Here is a 17,562-nt window from a genome sequence, read left to right as displayed (position 1 = left end):
GGGTTTCTCAGGATCTCCCAGTTTATATTAGTGATCGACCGTTATTGTTTTTTTTATTGCCGATACCGATATTTTGGTCATCACCAAATATCGGTATCAGGCGAGATCTGCCGATATTTTCGGACATTTAAAAACTTTTTTTTTTTACTGGAACTTTTTTACTGGAACTGGTACTATGGAGAGATCTAGGAGTCTAAAAGACCCCAAACCCCTCCTTTGCACTTAAAAGCATTCAAAACACCAAGTTTGGCTGTTTTGAATGCTGTTTTTGAATTTGCACCGAGTACGCGGAAGTGATGTCAAGATTACTTCCGGGTTTTTACATGGAGACCCGATCAGAGCCGAATGCGGCTTTGATTGGGTCTTCGGCGGCCATGCAGGTGGGATGGCCAGGTCTCCCGGTGGGATGGGAGATCCAGGCGAGCCGCGGAAGGCGGCGGGAGGGGGAGACATCCCCCCCCCCCCCCGATCCTTGTAATGATAGACGAGCGGCTTCTCAGGCACATCGGTTGTCATTACAAGACAGCCAACCATCAGCTATGGATGCAGGTACCGGGGTGATGCCTCTAGCTGCAGACATCACTCCGGTACAAGCACTTTCCGAAGTATCAGCAATATCAGTAACCTCAGGGGCCGATTCCGATATATCTGGGAAAGTGCATATCAGCCCCTGATATATCGGTGTTGCCGATAATCGGTCGATCCCTAGTTTCTATCCTCTTCTAGTAAAATTGCTCAAAAAAGATGACTACTCTCAAGACTTCCTCTGTGGTGCTCTCATCAGCTGTAGTTTTGGAATTCCTTTTTTCGAGGGGGCTGGGTGATGACTCTCCCAATGTAATAAACTGTTGGTTAAAGTGTGCCTACAATATATTTTGGCCCCTATCATGCCATTCTCCATCCTTGTAATCTGAAGGTCCAAAAAGTTTATTATATTCTTTTCAATTTTGCTTTTGAAAAACATTCCAATATTATTGATGTTAGGGATCTTAAAGTCACAAAATTGTTCCTTTTGTCTCTGCCATAGTATGAAAAAAAGTCTATAAACCTTGCCCATAGTAGTATTTTTGAAGTGAATGTTTCCAACTCATCTGTTTGTTCTCACCAGCCAAGGAAAAGGTTGACATAAGTCGGGGCACACGCAGTGCTCATAGCTGTGCCTCTGACTTACTGGTACATCTTACTGTCAAATAGGAAGAAATTATGTTCCCAAATGAATGACAGCAATTGTAAAATGAACACAGTCCCACGAGCATTTACAAAATACTCGCAGGCTCTCACAACGAACTCATGTTGAATGTTGCTATAAAGTGCCTCAACATCCAGACTGGCCAACCACATGTCATCTGTTAAAACCACCCCTTCCAATTTCCTTATAAAGTCTCTGGAATATTCAATACACTGTAGGAAGATAATCCGTAAACATACGGTCGTATTACAAAATCAATGTACTATTTTTTGTTCTTAATAGATTATCATCATCATCAACTTGTTTTTGAAGTCTTTCCTCAAGCTTGAATTCAGGATGATCTTTGAATTTCAAGATATTATTCTGTTCACCTTTTAATTCCTCGTTTTAACTTATCAAATTAACTTTTCATGTTCAAGGCCCTATTGCATCCTCCTAAGTGATTGTATCTTCTGTCTGCAATTTCTCCCACCCGGCCATGAAATTAGTCATCTGTGTGAGAATGAGGTTTTATTGTGATTCTCAAGCCACGAACGGTTATCTTTTTCTGTATGTACATCTCTAGGCTGGCCACTTCCCACCAACTCCTTGTGTGTTTTTTTGTAAATGCCTTAAAAAAAAAAAAAAAATCAAAATAATTTAAAAATATTATCCTTTTGTTGAACCAGAACTTCACTGGAAAATATTCTACTAGTGTCCGAGAGAGACACAAGGTCTATTTCCTTCTCAAGAAAGCTAGCCATAGCTGTATATCGGACCCAGGCTTGGTCACTAATACACACAAATTCTTCAAAAATTACTACTAAACAAACTGCCTCCTATAATGTATAAACTCTCTAAAACTGGCACGTAACTGTACTGAAAAAAAAAAAATAAAAAAAATAGAAAGCGGGGGTGCGCATGCCCACGCACCAAAGGCCAACGAGAGAGACAAAAAAAAAAAATCAATGTGGATTGAAATGTATATCAAAAGAGAAAGAAAAAGCAAAAAAGTGTATGTGCATACTTATAGGATGGAAAGCATATCAATTCTGTAGGAGAGCAGAAGACAGAAAGATGCGCCAGTAGTGCAAATCTGCTAAGAACTACATGGAAAATTGATTAATTGCTTATAAAAGAAAAAGCAAATAGTTGTGTGTGCGCGCGTATATATTATTATATATATATATATATATATATATATATATATATATATATATATATATATATATACATACATACATACATACATACATACACACACACACACACTTTAAAGATGGAAAGCATGTAAATACTGTAGGAGAGCAGAAGGTAGAAAAATGTGCCAATAGTACTAATCTGTCATTCTTTTTTAGCCAGTCCCTATAATATAGGGGTATTAGATAAAAGGTCACCATCTATAAAGAGAACTTCTATTCTCAAACAATTTGACTGGCCAATTACCATGGGTCTTAGTAAAAAAAAAAGCTCCTGGAACTACATGAAAAAACTGCTTATAGAGGAAACAGCAACTAAGTGTATATGTGTAATTGAAAGATGGAAACCATGAAAGTAAGAGTCCTGTAGGAGAGCAGACAATAAAAATATGTACCGGTAGTACTCATCTGCTAATCTTTTTCGGCCAGTCCCTATAATATAGGGGTAGAACATAGATGGTCACCATCTAAAATAGACCTCTCTCTCTCTTAGGGCTCTTTCACACGGTGCGCCTCCGTAGGCGGATCCGGCTGCTCAGCGGGGATCGATCCGCCGATCCCCGCTGAGCCAGCGGATGACAGCTCCATCTCCGCGCTGTGTGCGGAGAGGGAGGTGTCAGAGCCCCGCTGCTCTCTATGGGGGAATCGGATAAGAGAGGCCCGCTTGTCCGTTCTCATCCGATCCCAAGGACAGATGGAAAATAGGGTTTCCGTACGTCCGGATTTCACGGACAGGATCAGATGCGGATGGCAGCGGGTGTCAGCGGACATGTCACCGCTGACATCCGCTGCTCCATAGGGCTGAATGGGGCATCCGATCAGATCCGCCTAAAAACTGACAGGCAGATCTGATCGGAACGCCCGTGTGAAAGAGCCCTTAAGCAATTTGGCTGGCCAATTACCAAGGTATGGTGTCATGCATCCAAGCCACTCATTGGTCTCAGTCAAAAGGTAGCTAATCTTTTTTTAGCCAGTCCCTATAATATAGGGGTATAAGATAGATGGTCTATCTATAAAAAGGACCTCCCCTCTCTCAAGCAAATTTGACTGGCCAACTACTGTTGTATGGTGTCACGCATCCAAGCCACTCATTGGTCTCAGTCAAAAGAAGCTCTTATAACTACATAGAAATGCTGGTACACCATGTGCCCCATGCGACACCCCAAAATAAAGTGCAAAAAGGTGCAAAAACAACAACTCTCCATGTTTCGCTCACTAAATGAGCTTCGCCAGGAGTATCAGATAGTGCGCCAAATCAAAATAATGGGACAAACTATAAGGTCCATGGTGGTGAAAGGAAAATGGCATCCAATTATTTGATCATCCTGTATTTATAACGTCAAGGGTAGCGTGGCCGCCATGCGTCCACATGCAGGGATGTTGTGATGTCATTGCGCAACAGCGTCATAACGCAATCGCGCATTGGCACATTAGCGTTAGCGCATGCATGAATAAAAATTAATCTTTTTAAACATTTAGCCACAGCGCCATCTATCAGACTATCTGAAAAGGACGCTCCTACACATCAAGTGGAGATCAATCAATCCTCACTCCATCTTGTGGATAAAGGATAAAATCGCACTCATCATGGGGTAAAGGGGCCAAAACACCCCCAACAGCCTGATTATCTCCAGGCCTGATAGTTTGTTTAACCAGTTAAAATATCTTTGATCTGATCAGAACTATACTAGCATCCCCAATAGTTTTGTATAGTGTTCACAAAACACAGCAATAGCAGGATCAGCCCCAACACCTGCGTCTAGCCCCCCCCCCCTGCTCCCCCAAGAAGTGCAGAATCAGCAGATTACTGTCACTTCCAACACAGCACACTAAACCGCAGCATTAGCAGAGTCAGGCCTGATATCTGTTAGCAGTAGCCGTTACATTTTTTGGTAGTGGTTCAAAACAGTCCTCGACAACCAGGTGCTTTTTATACCTGCGAGTCATACTAGGTACCTATACATTTATTGGCCAAAATGTCCAAACAGAGGCCTACACGATGCTGAGCATAAGAGATGAGAGTGATGGGGAAGCCTCACTGTCAGAATCAGGCTCAGTATTCGAACCTGTAAAGAGCAGCAGCGCTCTGACGATGGAGTAGTGGTCCCTGATAGGGTCAGGCGTACCCGACCCCCTTCTGTTCCTAAAGTGCAACAATCGCAGGGCTCTAGTATGCAGCAGAGTGTCGGTGCTAGTGCCGCTCAACCCTCTGGTGAACTGGCAACCACCAGCTGCCTAGTACATCCTGGTCATAGTGAAACTGGCACTGCAGTAACACTTGGTGACGTGGAGTGTCCCATAAGTGCAGGTCAAGCTGGTGTGATGGCTAGCAGAAGTACTGTCCCGCAGCCACCAATAATAATTTGAAGACAGGCTTGTAGAGCCCATAGTGTCCTTCCTGATGTGCTTGCAAATCCGGATTGGGAGCCCACCACTTCTGCAGCGCCCTTACTTCTGCACTGGCCAACCCGGAAATTCAGGTGGAAACAGACAATTTTACTCCCCTTGGTTTTTCTGAGCGGTTTTTCACAGAATATCTTAAAACAGATCTATTGTGGACCAAACGATTTATATGCCAATCAATTCATCGCCACAAATCCAAAATTTAAACCTTGCCAGAGAATTTGCATGGAAACGCATCACTGTTTCTGAATCTAAAACCTTTCTGGGCCTATACCTCCTCATGGACATTACTAAAAAGAGGGAGTTGCGATCATATTGGTTCACTGACCCAATATATCATATGCCGTGTTCTCTGCTGCCATGGCCAAGACTAGATATGAGCAAATCTTGTGGTTCATGCACTTCATGAACGTCCTCGGGGTGACCCTTGAAAATTTGGCCCCTTGTAAATCACTGCAGCCAGAAGTTTGCAGCCTTATATATGCCCCAACAAGCTGTCTGCGTTGAGGAGCCCCTAATTACATTTTCTGGCCGCCTTGCTTTCAAACAGTTTCTCCCCGGCAAGAGTGCCAGATATGGGGTCAAGATGTATAATCTCTGGGACAGGGCAACAGACTATACATGTAGTTTCCAGATTTACGAGGGAAAAGATAGCAATGTGGAGCCCCCCCAACTACCAAGATTACATGGGGAGCAGTGGCGAGATTGTTTGGGACTTGGGGTCACCCTTTTTCAGAAAGGGGTATCATTTATAAGTGGACAACATTATTACACAAGCGTGCCACTTTTAAGTCACGTTTTTGGATTTTAGAATTGGGACATTTGTCACCGTGCCAAATGAACGGATGTGAAAAGAAAAATGCTGATAAACCGGTACAACGTAAAGGATAAGTCCACCCTAACACTAAAATCCCTACATCTATAGACCTCCATTGTCTAACACTAACCTATCTAACCCTGTAAAGAAGAAATCAATATACTTACCTTTTTTGAAGCCGGTCCGACCTGATCTCATGCCGAGTTGTCAGCCGCAGCTTCACTGTGGAGACAGGTGCAGACAACGGAAGCCCCATAGTAACTATGGGTGACATCACATTGTCGGTTGCGTCCCCTGCAGAGCTTCCGGGTCAGGTAAACTTCAAAAAGGTAAGTAAACTGATTTCTTCTTTACAGGGCTAGATGGGTTAGTATTAGAACATGGAGATCTATAGATGCAGGGATTTTAGATTTAGGGTGGACTTATCCTTAAGTAGGATGATTTGTCTCATCTCTGTGTATGACCCGAGGCCAGTCACTTCACTGGGTATATGAAGGTTTTACAACCACTTTAAAAAGGAAACCTGTGCATCATAGGTGTGCCCAGCTTATTGCATTAGGGTGTGCACCCCAAATGTATTAAAACATGGACGGTGTTAGTAGGGCAGTGGGTGGTGTCAGTAGAGCAGTGGACTTGTTAGTAGGGCAGTGGACAGTGTCAGTAAGTTTTTATTTGTATTAATTTATCTTTTTATTATTTAAAAAAAAAAAATTTAGGATCCCCATTGGGGGCTTTGATGCATGCAGGAAAGTCTGAAGACTGCCATGGTTGACCTTCTAGAACTACTAGTTGACTGCTTTCTTTAGTTTCAATACACTGCCCTGGAAAAAGCATTAAAATCAGGAAATCCAGAATAAGACTGGATACCTTTTTCTCTGGAAGGACACCCAGAGATCCTCCTATTCTCACCTTACTAGCACTTACTGCTGCTCTTTCTTCCTCCACAGCAGTCTAGAATACATGGCACTTTCCGGTATTAAAGAGCATTTGACCTCTTCCCCTGGTGTCAGGTCTATCATTGCTAGAATCAAGTACTGTCACTTTACCAGGGAAATTGACCTCTCTAGGATTGCACACATCACCCATTCTAAATGCCAGCTGTGGAGGTGGAAGGAACAGCAGCGGACTGCTATTAAAATGGAAATAGGGGGGTCTGGGGGTGGCCTTTCCAGAGAATCCCGCTATGTCCTTTATGGTCAACGTGACAGTGTCTCTTTACATTAACAAAAGGAAAGGACATCACCTTGGAGGCTAGTTTATAAAACCTGGAGAGAGAAAACCTAAATACAGTATTTGTTCTTACGCATAAACAAGCATTCAGTTTATTGCTTTGTTCACCCATGACTCTAGATTAACACAGCATTATAAGTTTTCTTTTTAGAGCACATAAGCTATTTGCCTTCAGGCTCTCTTTCCCATGGATTTATAAATCTTCCCACCCTTGCACTGAGGAATAAGTTATTGATCTACTGTAGTTTCCTGCAGTAATTTTGCATAAACTGTGATCTGATGTAAGCCATAACAATAGACAAACAAAAACTTTAGAAGCTGGTTACTAGATTAACACCAGATTCAGTGTGCACCAATTGTAATAGATCTCCCCCAATGTAATTAAGCTGATAAACAATTCTAATTTCTCGTGTCATTATTTAACACACCCATTAAACATTCAGTGCTGGAGAAAAAAGTGAACCCATCGACTAATTGCTTTACCAAAAGCCAACTGGCATAAGTAGATTGTCCAATTAATGAAATGCGCTTGGAGGTGTAGTTTAGAGCTACTTTGAGAAAAAAAAGACACTTCAAAAATTTTGAGATTGCTGTTCATAAGGAGCATCAGAAAATGTGAACCATGGCTCACAAAAAAGAGTGACCTGAAGACATAGGATCAAGAGTAGCTGATCTACACAAGGCTGTAAAGGGATACAAAGCAATTTCAAAGCGTTTCGGTATCCATCAGTCGATAGACAAAAAACTCAGGGGCGATGTTTGAGCACGAAACGTGCTGGGGCCTACACGTTGGCATCTCGGCCGACGCGTCCTTGTGGTAGGAGCAACGGTTTTCTCTGAGTTTTTATGACTATTTTTATCTACATGTACTTCTATTTTAATCAAAAAATACTACACTATATGAGCATAATTTTGGCTCCTGCTGGTGAGCTTCTTTACACAGTGTGTACCGTATGAAAAGTGACCATGGAACCGCCACAGCGATCCACATACTGGTTGACAGCGATACAGGGCTCATTTTATTGTCTGGCGAGTGTACAGATTGGTGGAGGGAGAGCACAGTGAAGAAAACATTTGGTAACACTTGAGCTGTTTTATGGCTTCTGTCTGGTAGTGTTCTGACACTTTATGTCTATGATTGGAGGAATCTTTCTTTTCTGAACACAGTGGTTTATGCAGCTGTCATTTGACTGCCAACTACCCTTCTGGGCTCACCATTTGGACTTTATGTACAAATGTGTTATACATTTTGATCACTATTAGAGGGATTTTGGTCTCTGGACACTCAGCGCTAGGTGTAGTGCAAAAAAGGGCACAGCTTACCATCAAAACATCATCCTAATGGTGAAGTATGGTGGAAGGAAGGGAAAAATGGACTCCCAATTTTACCAAAAATATCCTACAGGATAATGCCAGGGTAGCTGTCTGCTAGCTGTAGCTTAGTAAAATTTGGGACAATGACCCTAAGCATCAGAGTAAATCCACCACAAACTGGCTTCATAAAAACAAGATGCACTTAGGCTGGCCATACACTATACAATTTTCTTATTCAATTTCCTTTAGATTTACCTTAAACTATGTAGTGCAAGGGCCTGCCTGATTGCATACAAATTGAAAGTGTTTAGGTTTGACCTCATATTATATGGTTTTGGTAAATCTAAAGGAAAGTTGAACAAGAAAATTGTATAGTGTATGGCCAGCCTTAGGTTGTGGCCCAGTCAGAGCCCAGACCTTAACCCCACTGAGATGCTGTGGAATGACCTCAAGAGAGCCATTCCCACCAGACATCCTAAAAGTGTGCCAGAGCTGAGGCAGTTTTGTAAAAAAGAATGGTCAAAAATTCCTCCTGATCTGTTGTGCAGATCTGATCTAGAGCTACCTAAAAAGTGCTTGCTGTCAAAGGAGGTTTGACAAGCTATTAGCTCACTTACTTTTTTCCTCCTCCATTACTTTGAATTTTTAATGGGTGTGTTTAACCACTTCCCACAAACCAACGTACCTGTACGTCGGCTTGAAGAAGTGGTTGTACGGGGTGAAGCCTGAGTGTTCAAATCACATATGTGAGGTATCGCCGTGAATGTCAGGGCGAGAGCAATAATTCTAGCAAAAGACCTACTCTGTAGCTCTAAACTGGTAACGGTTAAAAATTTTCAAAGTGTCGCCTAAGGCGATTTTAAAGTACCGTAGTTTGTCGCCATTCCACGAGTGTGCGAATTGTATTTTTTCCCAAGCAATTGTGTTTGAAAGACTGCTGCGCAAATACCACATGACAAAAATATTGCAAAGACCCCCAATTTATTCTCCAGAGTCTTTATATATATATCGCACAAGCTGGTTATTGGCTCTCCTCTCCTCACGCAAAGAAATTCTGATAACCGGCGTGTGTTTTTAATCATGATCAGCTGACTGGTAAAAGGCCGCTGTGATTAGCCCTTTTATCCCGATCTGTGATCAGCTGTATCCTAGTGACACAGCGGTCACACAGAGCGTGCTGCCCATGCAGCACAGCAAGCGCGATAATGGGAGGACGTCACATTTTTACTATATCCACAAAACCAGATAAACAATAACTTGGTAAACATGTGACAAGAACTCTAGGGCTCTACTTGCTAGCTAAAAATAAGAATTTATGGTATTCAGAATTTTAACCTTTAACTGAACAATTAATACATTTTTAACCTTAACCATGATAAAAAAAAATAAGAAAAATAACCCCCCCAAAAAAACAAGCAAACATACACCAAACCAGTATACATTCTTTTGCACTTACAGTTTCATCACTTGAACTTAAAGCGTATCTAAAACCAAAACCAAAAATGTAATATATTGCAGCTTACCAGACCAGGTGCCTGCATTTATTTTTAATTATTTGTTTCCTACTAATTGTGGGATATGGGGGAAGTCATGGTTGCCACCAAGGCTAGACTTCAAATGTCTCCCTCTGTTCATCACCATTACATAGGGGCTGATATGATAAGTAGTTTTTATAAAGGAAGAGAAGGTCATTTGTGATTTCTGTTTCAGGGTTTAGTTACGCTTTAACGATGAATACCATTAGATATCTTTCTCAGCAAGATAATTTTGTAAATAGGTGCATCTTTGGGACATTTTTAAAAGGTTACATCACTACATGTAAAGAAAGGTATATACAACCAACCTCTGCAAACTCATAGACAGAAGCCTCTAGCAGCTCCTTCTCAGTCCATACGGTTGTTCTGGGGCCAATCTTCCTGTGAGGATAATAAAAATGAGACATATTTTAAAGCCACCCAAAATTGGTTCTTTTCAAGGCCAAAGAACTATATGCATAGGAAAAAGTGCTAAAAATGCTAGACATGTTTTATGCAATTTTGCAAAGAAAAAAAAAAAAATACACATTTTTGTTTGAAATGAGCACTGTCACTGATTACCTCCTAAAATGGTTAATTGTTCAGCTAATATTCCAGTCCACCTGCTTTACAAGTCACTATTCTGGGACAAGAATGTGGATCAGATAGGTCAAAATAAGTCTGCACTCCTTATCTGCATACTTGTCCCAGGGAATGACTCCAAGTATTGAAAAAGACCACAGCACGACAGCTCAATCTACATTTGAGAAAAAGGTTGTGGGTTCAAAATGTCTAGACCTCCTGACTGTATTTAATGCTGTAGGTTACATACTCCAAATGGTCTCCCACTCGGTATGCTATGCTGTAGATTCTAAACCCCAGGTTGCTCCACTCTCCACACCAAATGTATATTACATTCTATGAACTGCTCAAGTGTGTATGATGTGTGTGATGTGTAGGTCACATACTCTATAAACTGCCACCCTGTGTGTTTTGGAGAATATTCTATACCAGTGTCATTTTCAGTTCTTATGTCAAGTTATATGTTACATACTCCAGATCATCCCCACGGAATACTTTTTGATATGAGTAAAAAAAGATATCACATGGTTCAATTTACACAACAATCAAAAAGACAAAAAACAGGTCATTGGAAATGCCATACAACCTGAAGGTCAGAGGTTTTATTTTATGTATTTAGCTGGGAACACTGGATATGCTACACATGTTATTAGAAAAAAAAAAAACACACACACACACACACGAGATGTGTGGCAAGTCCAATCCTTCTGACAAGCAAGTGTAAATGAACCCCACTTGCCAACCGTATAACTTAGATATATGGCGGCAAAGTGGCTTGGCTGCGCCGGATCACTTACCTAGTACGTGATCCGACACGTCCAGGTCTGGGACACGCGTGCCACTGGCGGCCCACTGCTGATCAGTGGGTACCATGGACTCAATGTCAGCTAGCACTTACCGATCACTCGGTACAGAGGGAGAATGGCGGTCTGCCTATGTAAACAAGGCAGACCGCTGTTCTGTCAGTACAGAAGGCTTGGATCCTGTGTTCCTGCAAAGCCTTCCCCTTGTACAAGCACCTCCCCCACAGTAAGAAAACACAGGCTAGGCACACAGTTAATCCTTCTGATCGCCTGGATGTTAACCCCTTCCCAGCCAGTGTCATTAGTACAGCGACCCTGCATATGTTTTAGCACTGATCACAGTATTAGTGTCACTGGTCCCCAAAAAGTGTCAGTTAGTGTCCAATTTGTCCGCAATATCTCAGTCCCACTATAAATCACTAATCGTCTCCATAACTAGTAAAAGAAAAAAAATAAATTAATTTAAAATCTCCCATAGTTTATAAACGCTATAACTTTTGCACAAACCAATTAATATATGCCTATTGGGATTTTAGTTTACCAAAAATATGTAGCAGACTACATACTGGCCTAAATTGATGAAGAAATTCTATTTTTTCGATTTTTTTATTGGCTAGGTTTTATGGCAGAAAGTAAAAAAATACTGTGTTTTTTTTTTTTAATTTGTAGTTTTTTTTTGTTTATACCACAAAAAAATAATAAAAAAACCCCCAAAAAAACAAAAAGAAAGCTCGTTTGTAGGGAAATAAAAGGAAAAAGGAGGAGGAAGAAGGAAGAAAAAGGAGGAGAAGGAAGAAGACAGAAGAACATACAATTTTGGGTACAGCGTCATATGACCGCGCCATTATCAGTTAAAGTAACGCAGTGCCGTTTTGCAAAAAACGGCCTGGTCATGAAAGGGGGTAAATCTTCCAAAGGACAAATGATTAAAGAATATATAAACCCAAGACTTCATATTCCTGATATGTGCCTGCTGTACCTTGTACTTGTATGAGAAAGTATCCTGTTCTCTTTTGTATTGCTTTTTTTGTATGAAATCCCTGGTAATCCTGCCATTCCCCCTCCCTTTCCTAACAAAAACTGACCACACTAAGGGCCAATTCACACTATGTGCAGTGACAGATGTTGCACAGACATGCTGCATGTTATTGCAGCACACCGACCCAAATTGCACTGCAATATCAGGCAGCGCAGCGAGCTGCTGAACATTGCAGTGAATGGAGTGTACATTTTGAACACTTCAAAAGGAAGCTCACACAAAGCAAAAAAATAAGGGGAGCAGCGCAATGCAATAAAGCATGCATCACACTACCCCATAATGCAGCCAGCAACGCAGAGTGGTGAATCGGGCCCCTTTATGTAATTTGTAAATAATTTTGCAACACCAGAATCATATTTTAGTGTAATTACAGATTCAAATTTAGACTTTATCTACAGTAACACTTTTTTTTAAAACGAAGGGGAGAAAAAAAAAAAAAAAAAAAAAAAAAAGTGTTTTTAGTTTGGTTACTTTTTTTGTTAAGGATTGCAAACACACAAAAAAATAAAAAAATAAACAGTGTCACAAAGAAAGCATTTTTAGTCCGTAAAAAACATTATACTATAAGTATTAATTTGCTGTCTTAAGAAATTACAAAGTTATTGATCAATAGGTCCAGGGAAGAAGGATAAAAATTGCTCTGGTCAATAGGGGGTGTAAAGAGAAGAAGTGGTTAAAAAAAAAAGAAAAGGTGAACAGATTTTAGTAGTTAGTTTACCTTCCTTCTAAAGCTCCAACAACCAGGGCTATGAGGTAGCTTGGTATTGGCACCTAATATAAACAAAATGGAGTGTTAAATACATAAGTGAACTTAATATTTGACTCATAGATTAGCCAGGACCTAATGTACTAAGTGCCAAATGACAAATTCACTATTAGCCTTCGAATGCAGTCAGACCATTTAATAACCACCTGTGCATTACACGTCTCATGCATAACTCATTTGGCTTTTTTCCTCATCAGAAAATTCCTGTCTCAATTACATTTGCCATATTTACTGTATGTAACAAGCCACCAGGACAAATCTGTTTTGTACATTCACAAACTGCAGATGTTGAATTATTGATTTAAGGCGAATTTAAACCCAAAAATGTAATATAATACAGATTACTAGTGTTTGGGGTGGTGGCTGGCCTCTTGCTTTATTTTAACCTTGTAGTCTTGGAAATAACACTTCCCATCCCTGATTGTTACTCTAAAGCCCCATACACACGTACCGATTGTCGGCTGTAAATATTCGGCCAACAACCGATCGGCCGATTGTAGGCTTGTTAGTATGATGCTTCCGACAGCCGACAGCGCATTTTCGGCCAAACAGAATCTGTCGTGCAAGCATTAAAATTTTTGTTGGCCAACACCAGAACGGCCGATTGTTCGCCAGTCAGTACAGATTTCGGCCGACAGATAGCAGATTAGCAAGACTGGGCATGCTCAGAAAAGAAAAAAGACAAGGAAAGTTAACCATCACATGACATCACTTCTGCAGTCAGCTGTTGTTGGCCGACTAAATACGTGTGCAGTCTTTTGCAGTTTTCAACAGACACAACAGCCCTGGACAAAAGACGGCCGATCGTTCGGCCCTTGATCGCTACGTGTGTACGGGGCTTAAGGCTGCTTGCCTGGCATAGACTTCAAACATATCCATATCTCTTAATTTCCATTACATGAAAGGCTGTAAATAAAAATGAACTTATAAAAAAAAAAAAAAAAAAATGTTTTTTAGTAAATAAGCAATGGAAGGGAAAATCTACATTTTGCTTGAAGCGATAAATCTTCCTCTTGCTGTCATTTGGATCAAGGAAATCCCCATCATTAAGAGCACTCATAAGTGCCACTAGTTCTTTAGGAATGGAAACCTGATGAAAAAAATAAATAAATTAGCTGCAATAGTTTAACACATTTTTGGGATATTTGAGCCAATAACACACACAAAATGTTACATTTGTATTTTGTAACAAACCTGGCTATAGTAGGTGAATTTCACACCTGGTGTATCTTGACAAGGAATTATCGTTCTGCAATGTGTAGCCTAGAAAACACAAAACGTGGAGAGAATTGTGACAATGGCAGTTGAATACATTGGATACTGGCATTTACCTGTAATGCCAAAGATGTCCCATTACTTTTTAAAATGTGCAATGTACTGTACATATTATGAACTAAACAAAACATGCCAGTTTAGTTAGAAAGTTTCATAAGAAAAGCCATCCTAACCAAAAAACAAAAAAATTACAGAGGTCCAGTTTCTGTGCCAAGTGCCTAAATCAGACAGGCAATCTGCTTAGCAATGTAACAAATAGAATGTGGTTATTAAAACTGGATGAATTGCAACCCTAAGGTAGAGCCTTTAATTGCTTAGCTTTTAATAAATGTGAAAAGAGATTGTATGATTAAGCTGTAATGTGCATGGTCAGCTTTAGAGCTTGAACACACCAGGTACATGGATCTAGCACTGCGAATGAACCAGACAGTTATGTCATACATGCCTGCAGTACAATTAATTTGACCAGAAAGCATTATGTTGGTATATTCCTTTTGCCCTTGCCATCGGGGCAGTGATCAATTTTGATGCCTGCATATAATATTGATGGTCATTTATATAAAGGGAGAATCAATGCACAACATTAAAGCACATCCAAACCCAAAAAGTTCATATATAGCAGCAGACTAGTTCTTAAAATGTGGGGGCTTCATTTGTACTCTTTTTTTCTAGCTTCTTTTGCTTTATTTTAAACCTGGTAATCCTACAAATAACATACTTTCTGTCCCTGGTTGGCTATATCTCTTCTCCACTATATCTATGGAGGAACTGGGAGCCAAGGTTATCATCCAAGGCTGCTCTCCTCATATGGCCTACAAGCATGTTCCTATCTCTTATCTTCATTACATGGAAGCAGGACAATTGGTAGTTTGGACATGGCATTTCTGGCCAGATCAGGTATTTTCTGTGTTAGCAAAAAACGTTCTTAGCTTTAAAAAAATAAAAAGGGAAAAAAAATAATGCAACCACAGCATCAAAGGCATGTAAGCTGTAATATATTGCATTTTGTTCTTGGGCTTAGTGATCTGTAAAAAAAAAAAAAAAAGTCAAAATGGAGTTATGAAAAAGCTACTGCATCTTAAAGGCCATATATGATTTTTTATTGTTAAATATATATGGATTCAATTTAACCGCTTCCCACTCACCTGCCCTGGTGCCCCATTAAATAGTTTGGCGGGAGGATTGGCGATCATGTGACCACTGTCACAGTGAAATTGGAAGCAAGTCCTGCCAGGTACCAATCTTTACTCTGGACTGAGAGCAGTCTTAAACATCGGCCGCTCAGCGATGCATGTGTGGCTTGTCCACATTAAAACCCACCGTTTTGCCACCACACATACAGTGCTTTGCGAAAGTATTCGGCCCCCTTGAACTTTGCGACCTTTTCCCACATTTCAGGCTTCAAAGATATAAAACTGCAATTTTTTGTGAAGAATCAACAAGTGGGACACAAATCATGACGTGGAATGAAATTTATTGGATATTTCAAACTTTAACAAATAAAAAACTGAAAAATTGGGCATGCAAAATTCAGCCCCCTTAAGTTAATACTTTGTAGCGCCACCTTTTGCTGCGATTACAGCTGTAAGTCGCTTGGGGTATGTCTCTATCAGTTTTGCACATCGAGAGACTGAAATTTTTGCCTCCTTGCAAAACAGCTCGAGCTCAGTGAGGTTGGATGGAGCGTTTGTAAACAGCAGTTTTCAGTTCTTTACAAAGATTCTCGATTGGATTCAGGTCTGGACTTTGACTTGGCCATTCTAACACCTGGATATGTTTATTTGTGAACCATTCCATTGTAGATTTTGGATCATTGTCTTGTTGGAAGACAAATCTCCATCCCAGTCTCAGGTCTTTTGCAGACTCCCATCAGGTTTTCTTCCAGAATGGTCCTGTATTTGGCTCCATCCATCTTCCCATCAATTTAACCATCTTCTCTGTCCCTGCTGAAGAAAAGCAGGCCCAAACCATGATGCTGCCACCACCATGTTTGACAGTGGGGATGGTGTGTTCAGGGTGATGAGCTGTGTTGCTTTTACGCCAAACATAACGTTTTGCATTGTTGCCAAAAAGTTTGATTTTGGTTTCATCTGACCAGAGCACCTTCTTCCACATGTTTGGTGTGTCTCCCAGGTGGCTTGTGGCAAACTTTAAACGACACTTTTTATGGATATCTTTAAGAAATGGCTTTTTTCTTGCCACTCTTCCATAAAGGCCAGATTTGTGCAGTATACGACTGATTGTGGTCCTATGGACAAAGTCTCCCACCTCAGCTGTAGATCTCTGCAGTTCATCCAGAGTGATCATGAGCCTCTTGGCTGCATCTCTGATCAGTCTTCTCCTTGTAGGAGCTGAAAGTTTAGAGGGACGGCCAGGTCTTCGTTGATTTGCAGTGGTCTGATACTCCTTCCATTTCAATATTATCGCTTGCAAAGTGCTCCTTGGAATGTTTAAAGCTTGGGAAATCTTTTTGTATCCAAATCCAGCTTTAAACTTCTCCACAACAGTATCTCGGATCTGCCTCGTGTGTTCCTTGTTCTTCATGAGGATCTCTGCGCTTTAAACGGACCTCTGAGACTATCACAGTGCGGGTGCATTTATACGGAGACTTGATTACACACAGATGGCTTCTATTTATCATCATTAGTCATTTAGGTCAACATTGGATCATTCAGAGATCCTCACTGAACTTCTGGAGAGAGTTTGCTGCACTGAAAGTAAAGGGGCTGAATCATTTTGCACGCCCAATTTTTCAGTTTTTAATTTGTTAAAGTTTGAAATATCCAATAAATTTCGTTCCACTTCAAGATTGCGTCCCACTTGTTGATTCTTCACAAAAAAAAACAAAAAAAACAAACAAACAGTTTTATATCTTTAGTCCCGGTTCACACTACCGCGACTTGTCAGGCGACTTGTCAGCCTGACACGTCGCGGTCCATTCTTTGCTACAGGAACCGTTCTAATAGGAGCGACTCAAGTCGATCCGACTTATAAAATGGTTCCTGTACTACTTCAGGGCGACATCGGAGCGACTTGCATTGACTTCCATTATGTGATGTCGCCCCCGAAGTCGGATCGCCATAGTGTGAACCGACACTTATGTTTGAAGCCTGAAATGTGGCAAAAGGTCGCAAAGTTCAAGGGGGCCGAATACTTTCGCAAGGCACTGTATGTGTTGGGTGATCGGAAAGGGGTAATACAGGACTCTTCCATGACAGTTTTCACAGAGTATGCTGGGTTTCTTGATAAAAAAAAAAAAAAAAGAAAAAAAGCCAGTCACTGCTTTTTCCCTTGTCAATAGCTTCTCTGTAAATGAATACTTCCATAGGAGGTCCTAATTAAAATGCAATATTTTTAAAACACAGAATTCAAACCACAGATTCAAACCAAAGTAGTAGCTGTAACACGGGTGGAATTTTCATCAAAGAGGAAAATTTAGTCCTCCAATCCAG

The 17,562-nt window shown here is 40.7% G+C and overlaps 1 protein-coding gene across 1 annotated transcript in view; it reads right to left on the bottom strand.

Annotated features, from left to right (window-relative positions):
* LTA4H (leukotriene A4 hydrolase) overlaps positions 1 to 17,562 on the bottom strand; it is a 126,140-nt gene that overhangs the window by 69,796 nt on the left and 38,782 nt on the right. The window contains exons 4-7 of the mRNA XM_082255438.1: positions 14,030 to 14,098; positions 13,821 to 13,925; positions 12,788 to 12,840; positions 9,975 to 10,047 (exon numbers count right to left, since the gene is read on the bottom strand). Of these exons, the coding sequence (XP_082111564.1) occupies positions 9,975 to 10,047; positions 12,788 to 12,840; positions 13,821 to 13,925; positions 14,030 to 14,098 (300 nt within the window). The remainder of the gene's footprint in view (positions 1 to 9,974; positions 10,048 to 12,787; positions 12,841 to 13,820; positions 13,926 to 14,029; positions 14,099 to 17,562) is intronic.

This window comes from Pelophylax lessonae, assembly GCF_965119305.1.
Source record: "Pelophylax lessonae genome assembly, chromosome: 4".
Classification (NCBI taxonomy): Eukaryota; Metazoa; Chordata; class Amphibia; order Anura; family Ranidae; genus Pelophylax; species Pelophylax lessonae.
The sequence above is the reverse complement of the archived record's forward strand: the minus strand, read 5'-3'. Positions and strand labels throughout refer to the sequence as shown.